The 17,764-nt window shown below is 40.8% G+C and overlaps 1 protein-coding gene across 3 annotated transcripts in view; it reads right to left on the bottom strand.

Annotated features, from left to right (window-relative positions):
- Positions 1 to 17,764, bottom strand: part of LOC134341004 (D(2) dopamine receptor A-like) — a 113,891-nt gene that overhangs the window by 27,843 nt on the left and 68,284 nt on the right. For all 3 annotated transcript variants that reach the window (XM_063038690.1, XM_063038692.1, XM_063038691.1), the window contains exon 3: positions 1,292 to 1,401. In XM_063038690.1, the coding sequence (XP_062894760.1) occupies positions 1,292 to 1,401 (110 nt within the window). The remainder of the gene's footprint in view (positions 1 to 1,291; positions 1,402 to 17,764) is intronic.

Raw genomic sequence — 17,764 nt, 5'->3', positions numbered from 1 at the left:
TTTCGCTAAAGGTAATAGAACAGAATTTTGAAGTGAAATTCAATGTGTAAATGTTGCTCTATTTCCTGTTCATATCTGACCAAAGGAAAAGTATTTCGCCTCCATCCCATACGACCATTTGTCAAATACACATAGAAACTTTATAAAGCACTGGTGAGGCCTCACTTGGAGTAATGGGAGAAATTTTGGGCCCCTTATCCAAGAAAGGATGTGCTGACAATGGAGAAGGTTCAAGGGAGGTTCATGAAAATGATTCTGGGATTGTCATATGGGGAACGTTTGATGGTTCTGGGCCCCTATTCACTGGAATTCAGAAGAATGAGGGGTGACTTTATCGAATGGCAAAAAGGCCTCAATAGAGTGGATGTGGAGAGGATGTTTCCTATGGTGGGGGAGTCTGAGATCAGAGGACACAGCCTCAGACTAGAGGGATATCCTTTTACAATGGAGATGAGGAGGAATTTTTTTAGTCAGAGGATGGTGAACCTGTGGAATTCATTGCCACAGGCAGCTGTGGAGGACAAGTCATTGGGTATATTTAAGGCAGCCATCGATAGATTCTTGATTAGTCAGGGTATGAAGGGATATGGGGTTGAGAAGGAAAATGGATCAGCCATGATGAAATGGCAGAGCAGACTCGATGGGACAAATGGCCTAATTCTGCTCCTATGAAAACATTGAAACATATAGTGAAATGCATTGTTTGTGTCAACGATCAGCACAGTCTGTGGATGTGCTGGGGGCAGCCTGCAAGTGTCACCATGCTTCTGGCACTGGCATAGCATGCTCACCACTTACTAAGTCTAACCCGAGCCTCTTTGCAATGTGAGAGGAAACCCATGTAGTCACAGGGAGAACGTGCAAACTCCTTGCAGACAGAGGCAGGTAATGAGCCCTGATTTACAGGCGGCACTATAAAGCATTACACTAATTGCTATGCTACCATGTCGCCCTTAGTGAATCCAGTTTGACTCCAATACACTTTACCAATAAGTCCCTTTAAAAGTGACACATCAAACCACAGCAATTCATCAACCACTATTAGTGGTTGAAGAATATCAACTGCTCATGATCAACTAAGCATAGGCAATAAATATAGGTCGTGCCATTAATACCGAGATCTTGAGGATTGACTAAAAGGATACGATCCCAGGTACCATGGCACTGTCACACAGTTACAACTGCAGCTGTAGACTTTTACCACTAGATGGGCCTGATACATTGCTGGAAGCTTCAGCTGTCAATCTGTGCATCTGCAACCATAGAGATACATGGTAAATACATACGTTACCTGTCAATGCTGATGGCACAAAGGTTAAGGATACTCGCTGTGCACATCATGACATCAAGCGTCACGAAGATGTTACAGTGGATCCTGCTGAATCTCCATTCTCCTACCACCTTGGTAAATAGAGAGCTCAGTGTGAATGTAACAGTCACTACATTACAAGTTAAAAATAATTTAAATAGCAGTCCAGTTGAGGTGCAGTTTATGTTTTCATATAAGTGAATACAATACCCATTTCAGTCTCATTAATGCACTTCAGAAACCCCATGATGCAAATGGTGGTCTTTGTTTTTCCCATGCTACTGAGGATCATTTTGGAAAAAGCAGAGGAACTTCTCCAGAACACCACAATAAGTGGAGGATAGTCGCATATAAATTATGTGCATCCAAATTATATTGTTTGATTGACAGGGAAATCAACCAATTATCTTCACTCTGGCGGGCAATGTTACTGAATGGAAATACCCCTTGCCTTTCAAAAGGCACCATGGGATTTTTCAGCTGCTTGAACTAGAATGCATTCATCTTAGGTTTAGGCCCCGCAAGATTATATTGGAGCATAGTTTTTGAGATCAAGCGAAAGGAGGGGGTTTTGAGCTCACAACCTTCTGTCCCAGCAGTGTGAGTGTTGTCACTAAGATGTGGCTGACAGCCTGAGTCACAGCTACCAATTGCTGATTCTCAACACTGATGTGACAAAATTGAGCAAAGGTGTCAATAAATTGTGAGCTGAAAAAACCTCTGCAATTATCTCAAAACCTCTCTACAAAAAGGCCTTTGTTTCTTAGTGCCTATAAAATGTATTCACCCCCCCCCAGAAATTTTTATGTTATATTGTTTTACAACATTGAATCTCAATGGATTTAATTTGTTTTTTTCTGATGCTGAACAACTGAAATTTTTTCTGATCTGTTTTCACTTTGACACAAAAGAGTCTTTTTCTGTTGATCGGTGTCAAAAAAAGCCAAATTAAATCCACTGTGATTCAGTGTTGTAAAACAATAAAACATGAGCACTTCCGAGGGGTTGAAGACTTTTTATAGGCACTGTATATAGTGCCTTTGATGAGAAGGTCTCAGTGAACTTCACAGCCAGTGAAGCAAGGCATGATCCTGATGTAATAGTTTCAGCAACCGGTTTAAATTCAGTTAGGTCTCACCAGCAATAATAAAATAGCAATCACATTATTCTTTTTTTTAGTGAAGTTGGTGGAAGGAAAAAGATTGGCCAGTTCAACTGAAATAACCTGTTTTGCTATTACATAACCTTTATGCAAAGTTTTACCATAGGGTCCCTTCTCTAACTACCACAGCAGAAGGAGACTGGATTTAATGCCTGATCTAAATGACAGCACTTCTAACAGAATGCCGCTCCCACAAGAGTATTTTGGAGAAAAAGCATAGATTCTGGGATCAAGGGTCTGGACGGGGTTTTGAACTTACAACCTTCTGTCCCAGTGATGGGAGTGCTGCCACTAAGACGTGGCTGACAGCCTGAGTTACAGCTACCATTTGCTGATTCTCAGCACTGACATGACACTATTGAGCAAAGGTGTTAATAAACTCAAAGCTAAAAAACTGTACAAGACAGAATACCCCTTCCTCAGCTGAAACATTTTAGTGATAGCTATGGGGTGACAAATTGTGTTTGAACGTTGTCTTTTCAGCTGAAAGATTTAATGATTGTCAAGAGGTCTTGCATGAAGCCTGATGCATTCATCATTCTTTCATGTTTTATGCCATTTAGGTTTCTGTTTGTCATTGAAAGCAGGTTATGGTTGAGGCCCTGGTACACCTGGCTGAAGATTAATCACCCTGGAGATCATTTTCACTTTATATAACGGTTAGACAGGCAATAATAGATTAGTTGCCTATTATAGAACATAGAACATAGAACATAGAACAGTGCAGCACAGTACAGGGCCTCTGGCCCATGATCTTGTACTTCTAACCTACTCTAAGATCAATCTAACCCTTCCCTCCTATATAGCCCTCAATTTTTCTTTCCTTATTTTACATTCTTCCAGATCTCTATTTTGACTTAACTTGCTTATTCAACTCCAGCTGAAGACCTAGTCAGTCCAAGAACAGTTCTTTTTGATGAATGGCTTCATCCAGCCTTTTTTAAAAAATTAATTCAGAATTAGAGTTAAATTTACAATGTCACGCTCCCATTTTCAAACGTCACGTACCCAACCCCACGAAATCCAGCTGGGAACATGAGCTCTAGATATTTCCTGCAAGTTCTGTTCCTGCTGATATGTTGATGCTCCGATCACAAATTTCTATCATTTTAAATGAAGTGGTGTGTCATTCAATTATTCTTTGAACATTATTGAGGCTGTATGATCAAGTTGTATAACTGCTTTATCTATGAATCCAAGAGATTCTGCAGATGCCGGAAATCCAGAGGAACACACACAAAATGCTGGGTGGCCTCAGCAATCCAGTCAGCAGCTATGGCAGTCGTTCCCAGCCTGGGTTCCATGGACCCTTTGCTTAATGGTATTGGTCAATGGCATAAAAAAGATTGAGAACCCCTGATCTATGGAGAGGAATGTATAGCTAAGTAGCGAAACATTTTGGCATGAACATTGAATTCTCCAACTTCTGGTAATTCCCTCCTCCTCCCTTCCCCCATCCCAGTTTCACTCTGCCCCCTCCTCCAGCTGCCTATCACCTCCCTCATGGTTCTGCCTCCTTCTACTACCCATTGTGTTTCCCCTATTCCTTCTTCACCTTTCCTGCCTATCCCCTCCCTGCTTCCCCTCCCCCATCCCTTGATCTTTCCCCTTACTGGTTTTCCACCTGGAACCTACCAGCCTTCTCCTTCCCACCCTCCCCCCACCTTCTTTATAGGGCCCCTGCCCCCTCCCTCTACAGTCCTGACGAAGGGTCTCGGCCCGAAACGTTGACTGTCCGTTTCCACGGATGCTGCCCGACCTGCTGAGTTCCTCCAGCGTGTTGTGCGTGTTGGAATGTACAGCTGATGTTTCGGGCCAAGACCCATCATCAGGATGATGAAGGGCTTTGATGAAGGGTCTCGGCTTGAAACATTGACTGTTTATTCCTCTCCATTGATACTGCCTGACCTGCTGAGTTCCTCCAGCATTTTGCATTAATTAGTCAATGGTAACTTTGAAATTGTGAGATGTTATGGGCTCAGAATAGCTGCATCAGAGGTTTGATGCACCTTGAGGTGTTTCGGTTATACAATAAGGTATTGTATACACTCACTGGCCACTTTATTAGATACCTCCTCTAAGGTTTTCTGCTGCTGTAGTCCATCCACTTCAAGGTTTGATATGCTGCACATTCAGAGATGCTCTTCTGCACACCACTGTTGTAACATCTGGTCATTTGAGTTACTGACGCCTTCCTGTCAGCTTGAACCAGTCTGACCATTCTCCTCTGACCTCTCTCATTAACAAGGCCTTTTCACCCACAGAACTGCTGCATTTTTGCCCAGAGAACTGCCGCTCACTGGATTTTTTTTTTGTTTTTTGCATCATTCTTTGTAAACTCTCTAGATAATGCTGTGTGTGAAAATCCTAGGAGATCTGCAGTTTCTGAGATACTCAAACCACCCCATCTGGCACCAACAATCATTCCATAGTCTAAGTCATTTAGATCACATTTCTTCCCAATTCTGATGCTTGGTCTGAACAACAACTGAACCTCTTGACCATGCCTGCAGGCTTTTATGCATGGAGTTACTGTGGCATGATTGTCAGATATTTGCAATAATGAATAGGTGTACCAGTGTACCTAATAAAGTGGCCACAGAGTGCAAATGCCAATAATCTGTTCTGTCTAATGCTTCTTGCAGCTGCTCCCATGATGTCAATATGAAAGAGGCTCGGGATGCCCACTGTGACCTTGAGTTTTGACTTGCTCCAGAGTTGGAGCTGAACTAATGATCCTTAGGAGTACATACTACAAGTTGGATGGATCCCTCAGTAATAATCACAGTTTGGGAAGATACAATACAGAAAGCACACAGAAGTTATATTTCTTTTCAGTATGTACTAAGATGTTCGCAATGCAAAATAAGCACTATAGTACCTGTCTACTGAACTTTGCAGAGCATAATTAATTATTTTGGGGTGACTATGTTTCACCTATTTTCAAAGATAAATATCCCTTACTTTGATGACAATTAAATCTGGAGATAAAGGGAAATACTGATTTGGATAAATGATGATGCATGAAAGGTTTTTGTTTTTTGATTAAGCATTGGAATACCTGATGTTATATTAGTTGAATTTAAGTGAACAATTTTCACAACAATTTTGATGGTTACAATAGGAAAAGCCAGCCTGTGCTGCTTTGAAGCTATTCTGCATCCTGTTGTCAGTCTGCAAGGGCAAAATTAATTCTGTCTAATTGGATGATTTATGTTGATTGTATTGCAGGATTTACAGTCCTGATAGCTCCTCTAAATAAATGGGTCTGTATATTTGTGTACCATTTTACTCTTAAATGTCTTATGAACATAGGTTGAGTGAGCTAGGGCTTTTCTCATTGGAACAAAGGAGAATGAGAGATGACTTGATAGAAATGCACAAGATGATAAGAGGCATAGATCGGATGGACAACCAGAGAACTTTGCCCAGGGGTGGAAATAGCTAAAGTAAGGGGGCATAATGTGAGGCCTCGATAGAGTGCATGTGGAGAGGATATTTCCTATGGTGGGGGAGTCTAAGACCAGAGGACTCAGCTTTAGAATAGGGGGACGTCCATTTAGGACGGAGGTGAGGAGGAATTTCTTTAGCCAGAGAGTGGTGAATCTGTGGAATTCATTGCCACAGGTGGCTGTAGAGGCCAAGTTATTGGGTATATTTAAGGCAGAGGTTGATAGATTCTTGATTAGTCAGGGCATCAAGGGGGGGGAAGGCAGGAGATTGGGGATGAGAGGGAAAGTGGATCAGCCGTGATGAAATGGTGGAGTAGACTCGATGGGCCAAATAGCCTAATTCTGCTCCTATATCTTATGGTCTTACGGTCTTATAAATTTAAAGTGTTGGGAGGAAATATAGGGGGGGGGGGTATGTCAGAAGCAGGTATTTTACATAGAGAGTGGTGGGTGCATGGGATGCCCTGCCAGGGCTGGTGGTAGAGGTAGGTACATTAGGGACATTTAAGAGGCTCTTAGACAGTGCTTGGATGAAAATAAAGTAGAGGGCTATGTGCAAGGGAAGGATTAGATTGGTCTTAGAGAAGGTTAAAAGGTCCACACAACTTCATGGCCAAAGGGCCTGTACTGTGCTGTATTGTTCTATGTTCTAATGCCGAACTCCTTCTCAATGACATAATTCTGTCACATTTGAAGGTTTGTAGCTCTTTGTCAATGACTGAATTTCCGTATATGCTGTAAATTGAGATTTGACAGGACATGAATGATTCAATACAATAGCATTTAGAACCACAGAACCATTGAGAGAAGCAGCATGGAAATAGACCCTTCAACATCGACTGTTGCCTATCAGACCTGGTTTTATAATTCCAATGCCATCCAATGGCATTTGGCCTATAACCTTCAAATCTTTTCCTGTCCATGTGACTGTTTAAGAATTGTGCTGTACTTTCCTGAGCTGAGCTATGATTTTGCTTCCCTCTTCCATTTAGATAACTACATGGCTTCATCGACACCTTGGCCTCACCCGGTCATAAATATTTCCTTTGTGCCCACCCTTCCTGCAGCTTAAAAATAACTTGTCTTTGTTTTCCGGTTCACATTAATGGTCTTTGGCCTAAGTATTAATAGAATTTTTCTGACCTGCCTAGTGTTTCCATCATCTTACTTCAAATCTGTGGATTTTTAAAAATTGATTTTGAAAATCAGCTTTGCCCTCTATTACCTTTCTCCCTCAAGCTTTCTTTTAAACGTGTTATGTTCTAAACTTTTCTCTAAGGCCCATAATATCTTCTGTTTATTGAGTCTAATTTTGGACTCAGCTGCAAAAGGGGCCCAGCTTTCATACTGCCATTCCATCTCATAATATTAAATTTCTGTTAGATCACTCCTTGGTCTTCCTTGCTCTGTGCAAGAGTGTCAATCTATTTAGTCTTTCCAGATAATGATTATTTCTCAGCTCTGTCATCAGGCTTTCGTACTTGTCCCAAACTCTTACTGCCTTCCTGCAAACCACACATTGCATAATTAATGATCAAGATATTCAAAACTAAAATATGGTGGAAATCTGAAATAAAAGTTAACATTCATTGTTAAATTCATTAGGATTTCACATTTCCAGTATTGAGCTTTATTCATTTATACTTATTGAGATACGGTGCAGCCCTTCGACCCATGCCGTCCAGCATTCCCCTGATTTAATCCTAGCCTAATCACAGGACAATTGACAATGACCAATTAACCTACTAACTGGTACATCTTTGGACTGTGGGAGGACACCCACGTCTTCCACAGGATGGACATACAAACTCCTTGCAGATGACATTGGAATTGAACTCCGATGCCCTGAGCTGTAATATCATCATGCTTACCGCTATGCTATTGGCCATTTCAGTTTTCATGTTCTTGCTCTAGACCAGGGGTTCCCAACCTTTTTTGTGTCATGGACCAATGCCATTAAGCAAGGGGTCCATGGACTGTAGGTTGGGAACTCCTGCTCCAGATACACCTTACATTATTCCAAACACGAGGAAATCTGCAGATGCTGGAAATCCAAAGCAACACACAAAAAGTGCTGGAGGAACTCAGCAGGTCAGGCAACATCTATGGAAATGAATAAACAGTTGACGCTTTGGGCCAAGACTCTTCATCAGGACTGGAAAGGAAAAGCAAAAGTTAGTATAAGAAGGTGGGGGGAGGGGAGGAAGAAGTACAAGGTGGTAGGTTGATAGGTAAAACCAGGATGGGGGGAGGTGTTCAACTAAAGAGCTGGGATGTCAATTGGTGAAAGAGATAAAGGGCTGGAGAAGGGGGAACCTGATAGGAGAGACGGAAGACCATGGAAGGGGGGGAGGAGCACTGGGGGAGGCCACGGACAGGGAAAGAGATAAGGTGAGAGAGGGAAATAGGAATGTGGAATGATGAAAGGGGAGGGGGGAATTACTGGAAGTTCGAGAAACGGATGTTCAATGCCATCAGGTTAGAGGCCACCCAGATGGAATAGAAGGTGTTCATTATTCACATTACATTAATCACTTACCTATACCAGCCTCTTTCAGCTGCTTCTCCTGCCATGTCATTCATTCTCTCCTGCCTTCCAATCAATCAGAATTCTCTTCTTCTCTCTGTTCCTTATTCTCAGCTCAGGAGAATGTGTTTTTTTTAAACTCAGAATCATTAATTCTGTTTCTCTTTCCGCAAATGCTGCCTGACCAACTATTCACTGCTTCTTCAATCTGCACTCGGATAATCTTCCACGGTATTATTCCGATCACACTCAATAGCTTTCTGACCCTTTCCTTAGGGAGTTTTGTCCAAATGTAAAATGCAATAGGATTAACTAATTCAACAGACATTAAGGATTGAGCCTAGAATCTCTGGCCTTTAAAGCTCATTACCATGGTCTCTTCCTTGTCTTACAGGGTATGATTATACCTAGTTTGGTCATAGCATGTAGGAGCCTTCAGACCTGGTTACCACATTTCAGCAGGCATGTGATAGCATGAGAGAAAATACAGAGAAGCATTGGATTCTGCAATATTACTCTTTAGAAGTGAAGAAGGGCAATTTTGTCAGTTGCTTTAAGTTTTTCAGTACTCTAGGGGTTAATGCTTGCACAGAAGCCGCATCGGGTACATTCTGTCCTGGTGACACACTCAAAGAAATATCTAAGCAGAAAGAATGACTAAACAAAATGTCAAAGTAAAAGCAGAAAAAGTAATACACGAGTAAGGTCTAGAATTGGTGAATTTTATGCCCCAACTATTAATTGGGTGATTAATTTGATTACAGATGATGAGAAGATGGAGCACGATGATTTGTTAAAAGCCAGGTAACCTTGTCTGAATCTCCTTTTTAGTGAAACACAGATGAAACCATTAGTGGTTGATTAGACTGTCAGATGTAAATCTGCTTTAAATTTTCCCAAGGGAGAACACGGGAGGGTCTATCGCTCATTCAGGAGACAGTAAGATAACGGCTTACATCCTGCTGGGAGAAGTGTGAAGCGAGTGTAAATTTGAACCTATTCCTTTTGTCATTTGTCTTTGTTCCTTCTAGGATCTGAGTAATAATTCAGAATGCAAATATGCTAACACGTTTTCTTCTCTTGGACTTTCACAGCCTTGTCAACTGAGAAGGAAGTGGCCTGTTTTCTTTGAAGATGCATCTCAGTTTTGAAGTAATTTAAAACTACAGCACAAACATGGAGAAAAATAAATTGAATGGCTGAAATCATTTGAAAAGGAAAGAAGCCATTTTGCTTCCAACTGGTGGGTTTAATTGAAACCTGTTAAACCCACTCAGAGTATTCAGTGGATGGGCTAATAAATATTTGTGTTGTGAATGGAATGCAGAGAGCTCACCTTAAAGAGATACCATCATTCTGAAATGGACAGAAAGGGGGAATCTTTGATCATTTGATAACATTTAACCCAGTGGCAGTGAGGAGCTGTGCACAGAACAGTACAGTACATTCCCTTATCTGAGTGTGTAACTGAATTGTAGAATCCCGTGCTGGCAGTTGATGGGAACGTGGGGATAGCATATAAAAGTAGCACAAATTATGTGCTGGGACAGAGGAGCTGTGTAGGACATATAGGGTAAGAAAAGCTGGATCAAGAGGACATGAAACTAGCAAGGATCATTATCTGAAAATGCCAGTGAGTCTTGAAGGATTTAAGATCAAGAGGTAGAACATCAAGGGTAGTCAGTAATGGGTCTTGCCAGTGAAACCCATATCCCAGAAAATGTATCCATAAAATTGATTGAAAAGTGAGACACTGTTCTTTGTGTCTTGAACCACACACATTGAGGCTCACCACATTCTTCCCTCTCCAACATCAACTGCACATAGACAAGCTCATCGAAGACCAAGCTAACGATCCCCAGCCAACACAGCATTACTTCTAGATCTATAAACTGACATCTTTGCCAAGTCTAGGAACAGAGTGTTGGGAATTTTCAACATAATAGTTAATTCTAGAGGGCTTAATTTTGAGACGATTGAAGGAAAATTATCATGGGGGGAAGTCAGAGATATATATCTTTTTAAAACACAGAGTGGTGATTGCATGGAATGCCTTGCTAGGATTGGTGGTAGAGGCAAATATAGAGATAGAGGGACATTTAAAAGACTCTTAGATAGGTACATACAGTAGATGATAGAAAAATTGAGTGCTATGCGGGAGAGAAGGGTTAGAATTGTCTCAGGGCGTCTTATAATGTTGGCGAAACACCATGGATTGAAGGGAATGTACTGTACTGTTCTATGCACAGCTCGATGTTCTACAAATCATCTCCTCACTGCCACTGAACTGAATTGAATTGATTTGAATGCTTATGTGAGTTGCTGTTCCTGGACTACAGTTCAGCATTGAACACCATAGTTCTATCCAGGCGCGACAAGAAGCACAGAGGCCTCGGCCTTGACCCTGCCTTGTGCAGCTGGATCCTGGGTGTTCTGTCAGATCGCCGGCAGGTGGTAAGAGTGGGCACCCACACCTCCACCCCTCTGACTCTCAATACAGGGCTGTGTACTGAGTCCCCTCCTTTACACCCTGTATATCCATGACTGTGTTGCCACCCACAGCTGTAATCTGCAAATTAAATTTGCTGACGACATTGATTGGCCTTATCTCAAACAATAATGAGGTGGACTACAGGGAAGAAATCATCTCTCTGACACAATGGTGTCAAGAAAACAACCTCTCTCTCAATGTTGCAAAACAAAGGAGCTGGTTGTGGATTACAGGAGGAATGAAGGCGGGCTAACCCCTACTGACATGAATGGATCTGGGGTTGAGATGGTGAACAGCTTCAAGTTCCTGGGCATCCACACCATGGAGGACCTCACGTGGTCTGTATACACTAGCTGTGTGTACAACAGCGCCTCTTTCACCTCAGAAGATTGAGGAAGTTTGGTATAGGCCCCCATATCCCAAGCACTTTCTACAGGGTCACAATTGAGAGCATCCTGACTGGCTGCATCGCTGCCTGGTATGGGAACAGTACCTCCTTTAATCGCAGGACTCTGCAGAGAGTGGTGCGGACAGCCCAGTGCATCTGTAGATGTGAACTTTCCATGATTCAGAACATTTACGAGGACTGGTGTGTAAAAAGGGTCTGTAGGATCATTGGGGACCTGAATCACTCCAACCGCAATCTACTCCAGCTGCTACCATCCCGGAAACGGTACTGCAGCATAAAAGCCAGGACTAACAGGCTCTGGGACAGCTTCTTCCACCAGGCCATCAGACTGATGAACTCACACTGATTTGAGTGTACTCTATGTTACATTGACTGTTCTATTTATTATAAATTACTATGATTGCACATTGCACATTTAGACGGAGACGTAACATAAAGATTTTTACTCCTCAGGTATGTGAAGGATGTAAGAAATAAAGTCAATTCAATTCAATTCACTAGGGTCAATTTACTGTAGCCATTTAGCCAAATACCCCACACATATTTGTAAAGTGGGTGGAACCAGATCCACCAGGAGAAAGTCCATGCAGTCACTGGCAGAAAGTGTGAACTCCACATAATCAGCACGGGTGGTTGGCATTCAACCTGGCTCTCTGAAGCACTGAGGCAGCAACTCGACTGCTGTCCAACACACCATCCCTTTTGTTGTTTCCTCCCTCCCCCTTTCTCTGCTTAGATCTTGTTTCGTCTCTAATTTTCCCGAATTTGATAAACAGCTATCAATCCAAGACATTACCTTTGTTTCTCTCTCACTTATGATGTCACCTTCCATGATCTTTTCTTTCTCCTGAAGGGTTAGATTGACCTTAGAATAGGTTAAAAGGTCAGTACAACATTGTGGGCCGAAGAGCCTGTACTGTGCTGTAAAGTTCGATGTTATGGAGGGTCTGATAGGCACATGAGCTGACACTTAATTTTATGTTTTAGTTTGGTTCCACATTATTAATGAAATAAAGTGGTATGTACAATTGAAAAGCACTCGTGTTGTTGTTTTGGGTCCCAATCATTCTCATTCCATTTCATTCAATGTAATGAAAATTACAAAAGCTCCATGTTGAACAGAAGATCTTCCCAGATCTGAAATTTATGTTGCTAGCTATTACTGCCTTTTACTTGGATCACCCCAATGAAAAAAACACACTTCAAGAAGAAATTCTTCTAATATTCAAAATCCTGCCTTCTCTAGTCTCTCTCTCTCTCTCTCTCTCTCTCTCTCTCTCTCTCTTCTTGTCTCTGAATGTCCTCTTCTACAATATTTGTCATTGAAAAACTGGTTCATGAAACAGGAGTTAGAAGTTTATAAACTGACTGACGGCAGACACTAGCCGGACATGCCAGCAGCCTCCATGGTATAAAGTACAGTGATCAGTATCCTCAATAAATTAGATTAACTGATGTAATATGTCTGTTTGCTTGACGACATGACAATAAATCATAGAACCTAGTCATCAAACTAATGGGTTGATTCAGTTTGTGGTAGGCATTAGTAAGCTTTTTTTTAAAACCTAGTTTTTTGATATGCTTAATATCAAGAGATGCATCAGTTTAAATCATACTCTTTATGTCAGATCTTAAGATTTTGTCAACAGAATAATCTCCCAGTGCTCTGGGTTAATCGTGTGGAGAATGCAAATGGACATCCCACCATGAGAACTTCAGTGGAAGAATAAAGGGAAAGAATGAATGAACTTCTACTATCCAGGGCAAATCTCTATTCCCCACAAGCACAACTTCTCAATTTTTCTATTTGTTTAATTTGAGCTTTAGTTAGGTTTTAAAATTATCATCCTTGTTTTCAAAGCCTTCTATGGGCTTAGCTCTTCCTGTGCCTATCACTGTCCCTAGCTCTAACAAGTACTGAAATCCTTCAATTCTGGATTTGTTTACATCTCTATTTTCCATTTTCTATTTATAAATGTTCCTGCCTTGGGATTCACTTCCTTTTTTGACAGTCCTTCCAGTCCACCTCTGAATACGTTTCTGGCCACCATCTCTGTGAGTTCTTCAAAGTCCAAGTTTTGTTCAATAATGTCCTTATGAAATAACTGGAGTATTTCACCTTCCAAAAAATAGTGTACAAATCTTGTTATTGTTGTTAAAAGCTTTATAGCAACCTTCAGCAAAAAACTTCCTTCTTACCTATGTAAAGTGCCATCATCACTTAGCACAGAGGGAAACATTGTAAATTGTCCCACGGTTAGGTTAGGGTTGATTGGGTTTATCGGTGATTGCTGGGGCGTTGTGGCTCGAAGGGCTTGAAGGGCTGGAAGGGCTTACTGCATGCTGTTTCTCTAAATAAATACATTTGCCTCGAATGCTTCAGCTAACTCACAGAAAGTTCTTTGGTACTGAGCTATTTGCTTCATTTGTGGTTTTCTTGGCGGTAACCTTGAAAATTTTTCAGTCAATAGCAAATGTTTACTCTTGCGAATCCACTTTCACTACAGAGCAGTTAAGATTCCAACAACTCTCTGCTGACATTGTTACAATGAACAATTTGCTGTAGTCCCTGGCTGACTTTCAGCAACTTTGTAAATTAGAATGTAATGTCATTCTTAAGAGTTTCATTACACCAAACAGCACTGTGTATTGAAAATTTATTCTCTAGACTAAACCTTGATCACTAACAAGAATGTCCTTTCTTTCTAACTGTGTACTTTTTAAATGTTACCAGAGAGATCATATCCTAAGGTGGTTATTAAATTGAAAAAGAAGTTGTCATTGTATCTCATCTGTGAGGTTTAGATGCGACTACTGTGGAAACGAGAGATACTGAACTAAATTCTTAATAAATTTATGAAACATAGAATATTGAACAGTACAGGCCCATTTGGCCCACAATGTTGTGCTGAGCTTTTAACCTAAAATGAATCCAACACTCCCCTCCTGCATATCCTTACATTTTTTCTTTCATCAGTCCTATCTAAGAGTCTCTTAAATATTCCTAATGTATCTGCATTGCGCACCATTCCTGGCAGTGCGTTCCACACACCAATCACTCTCTGTGTAAAAAAACATACTTCTAACGTCTTCCTATACTTTCCTCCAATCTTTAAGATTATAGCCTCTCATATTAGCCATTTCTACCCTGGGTAAAAAGGTGCTAATTCTCCATTCTCCCATCTATCAATGCCTTTTATCATCTTATGCACCTTTATTAAGTCAATTTCCATTCTCCTTCACTCTAAGGAAAAATATCCTAGCTCACACAACCATTCCTCATAAGCCATGGTCTCTAGTCCAGGCAGCGCCCTGGTAAATCTTCTCTGCATTTTCTCTAAAGCTTCCAATCTTTCCTATAATGATGTAACCAGAACTGAGCACAATATTCTAAGTGTGGTCTATTCAAGGTTTTATAGAGCTGCAAGTTTCTCCATCTAATTGTCTGCTTTTATGGTCAGTTCAAGTGTTAGCACCTAAGGAAACAAAGTTATCTTTATAGATCTTGTTTTTGATCAAGAACTTGTAGCTTTCTTCACATCAGAAAGTGGACAATATGCTGAAGTGCAGGCCATTTAGCCCAACTAGTTTTGTGCTGGTTTTTATTTGCTTGTTCCACCTCTCTTCATCTCATCTAGTCAATGTAACCCTTAAATTTCTTTCTTCATCTTTGAAAACATTCTTCTAAAACTGAACACCTAAAGTTCACATGGGAGGTGAAGGAAATCAGAATTCACAAAGATAATGGAGGTTTAGGGAAAGAGAATGCACATTTTGAATTTAAGAGTGTTTTTTGCTGGGGGTTGCTTAGTTCTGAAAGGGTGATGATGAAATAAATGCCCATTAAGAAATAACTCAATAAGGAAATAATTGTATACTTGGATAGGAGGGGTTTTAAAGGTTGCAGTAAAAATGCAATGCAGTTGTGTTTGGGTACAACTTCCAAATGACATTGTTAGGTACAATCAAACTCATGACCATTTTCTGCATGTTTTATTTTATAAAGAGGATAATCCACTTGGAAAATTAATCAGTCTATCATTGCTTGAGGAAGTTAAGAAATGTTCCATTTATTTTAAAGTATTTCAATGGTCCTTCAGAACCAGAAGGTTTTGGTAATGTTAGCATGAATTCCTCTTTGAAGTACTGGCAGAGAGTTTCTAGAAATGATTTTATATCAATTGGCATTATTTAAAGCAAGAAATAGAGGACTGTCTTTCAAAAGATTATCTTCAAGAGCTGGACTCTATTTGAACTACACTTCAGCTGTCTTCTGGGAGTGCAATATGGAAAATGGCTATATTGCTGAAGGATCCAAGTTAAAAAATCACAACACACTTCTGATTGGTGCTTTGGAGATTAGTGATTCAGGTTTGCATGAAAACTAGGTCGTATCTTTTGCTATGGTAGATCAATAACTATGGTACAGTAGAATTCACTGTCCCTAATGCCCAAGTAATACTGAGTGAAATATAAATAAAACAAGGGAAAAGCTTCTCTTGAATAATCATCAAAACTGTCATGTATAATTTGAGGTTGTGAACACATACATGCATTTGCATTTTAATGTTGAAATAGATTGTATCATGACATTATGTGGTCTCCTTCCTTCACAGGTTAGCTAGCATTGTCTCTCAACAGCTTTTGTCCGTTATTAAGAACGCTCTGTCCTTATGACTTGAGGTGTTGTGACCTGTGGGGTTAAAAATTGTGCAATTGACTTAAACGAGGGAAATCAGTGTTCTTGACCTAGTGTTTTATCTCTGTACAGATTTCGGATTGATCCTTCAATATCCTGTGAGCAAGTCTCCAGATCAGAATTCCACCATAACTGAGTTTCCCACATAGCTCCATACCAAAACCAACATCTTAGTTTTTTACAATCAGTGGTGATGGGTAGGTAGTACACACAATGTCTGCTAGTAGTTATTATGTGCTATCCACTGTTCCCTCTAAGCTGCGTGGGTGTTATTAGCCCTGTGGGCCTCGGCGGCTTGCCATAGAGTATTCGGTTTCTAGGTTTCTCGAGCACCTCTATTTACTAATTGTTGTCTTAACAAGAGTCATTAAGCATTTGTGCTTTGTGTTTAATCTTGTCAAGTTAACTGTGACTGGCATGGGTTTTCTGCATCCTATGATTACTGAATTCGGACTCTTGACTAGCTCTGATGGTGGAGTCCTTGTTTTTGCAGAGAATTATTTACCTTGCTTGACCGTGCCTCTAATGCTCTGTTGGTACCTCTACGTCTAACCTCTTGTTTCCATCTCTTCATGGGGAGTCTGGCATTCCTCTGCTCCTTGGCTGAGCCATTGCCATCGCTTACCGTGAAAGAGCCTGCTGTTCCTTCGCACCTGGGCCCAGTTGTGCCAGCGATCTCTGTGACAGAAGGACTCTGCCACAACAATGGACCCACCAGAAGTACAACAGAGGCTTGGACAGCAGTCAGCTGGAGGCAAGGATGCTCTCTTTACTCAGTTCAAGTTCCAAGTGTTCCCGAAGTCTACGTTCTGAGTGTTCCTGAGTCTCCGTTCCGGGTGTACGTTATGAACTTCTCCAGTCTATGTTCAAGATTTTTTTCTAGGGTTCTCTGGGTTGACAAGGCTTGTAAGTTCTTCCAAATTCTGCAATGCCTCTGAGTTATTTTCAATGTTTTCAAGCTATGTGCGTAGTTTCTGAGCTATATGAGCAATGCTTCCTTGCTACATGCGCAATGTTTCCAAGCTGTATGCACAAAGTTTCCAAGCAATGCGCAAAATTTTTGAGTTATGCGTGCAAAGTGTCCGAGCTATATGCCCAAAGTTTCCGAGCATTATGCGCAATGTTTCAGTTATATACGCAATACTTCTGAGCTATATGCACCAAGTTTCCGAGTTATATGTGCAAAGTCTCTGAGCTATATGCGCAAAGTTTCTGAGCCATATGCACAATGTTTCAAAGCTATATGCACAAAGTTTCCATGCTATATGCGCTAAATTTCTGAATTATAAGCACAATGTTTCTGAACTACATGCGTAAAGTTTCCAAGCTATATGCAAAATGTTTTTGAGCTATATGCCCAATGTTTCCAAGCTATATGCGCAATGTTTCAGAGTTATATCCGCAATGTTTCTGCGCAATATGCGCAGTGCTTCCATGCTATGGAGGCAAAGTTTCTGTGCTATATGCATCAAGTTTCCAAGCTATATGCGCAAATGTTTTCGGGTGATATGTGTAAATGTTTTTGAATGATGTGAGCAAATGGTTCCGAGTCATATGTGCAAAATTTCTGAGTTCTATGCGCAAAGTTTTTGCGCTATATGCACAATATTTCTGAACTATATGCACAAGATTTCCGAGCTATATGCACAATGTATCTGATCTATATGTGCAAAGTTTCTGAACTATATGCACAAGATTTCCGAGCTATATGCACA

This window comes from Mobula hypostoma, chromosome X2 (assembly GCF_963921235.1).
Source record: "Mobula hypostoma chromosome X2, sMobHyp1.1, whole genome shotgun sequence".
NCBI lineage: Eukaryota > Metazoa > Chordata > Chondrichthyes > Myliobatiformes > Myliobatidae > Mobula > Mobula hypostoma.
Note: the sequence above shows the minus strand (reverse complement) of the source record. Positions and strands in the feature narration are given on the sequence as shown.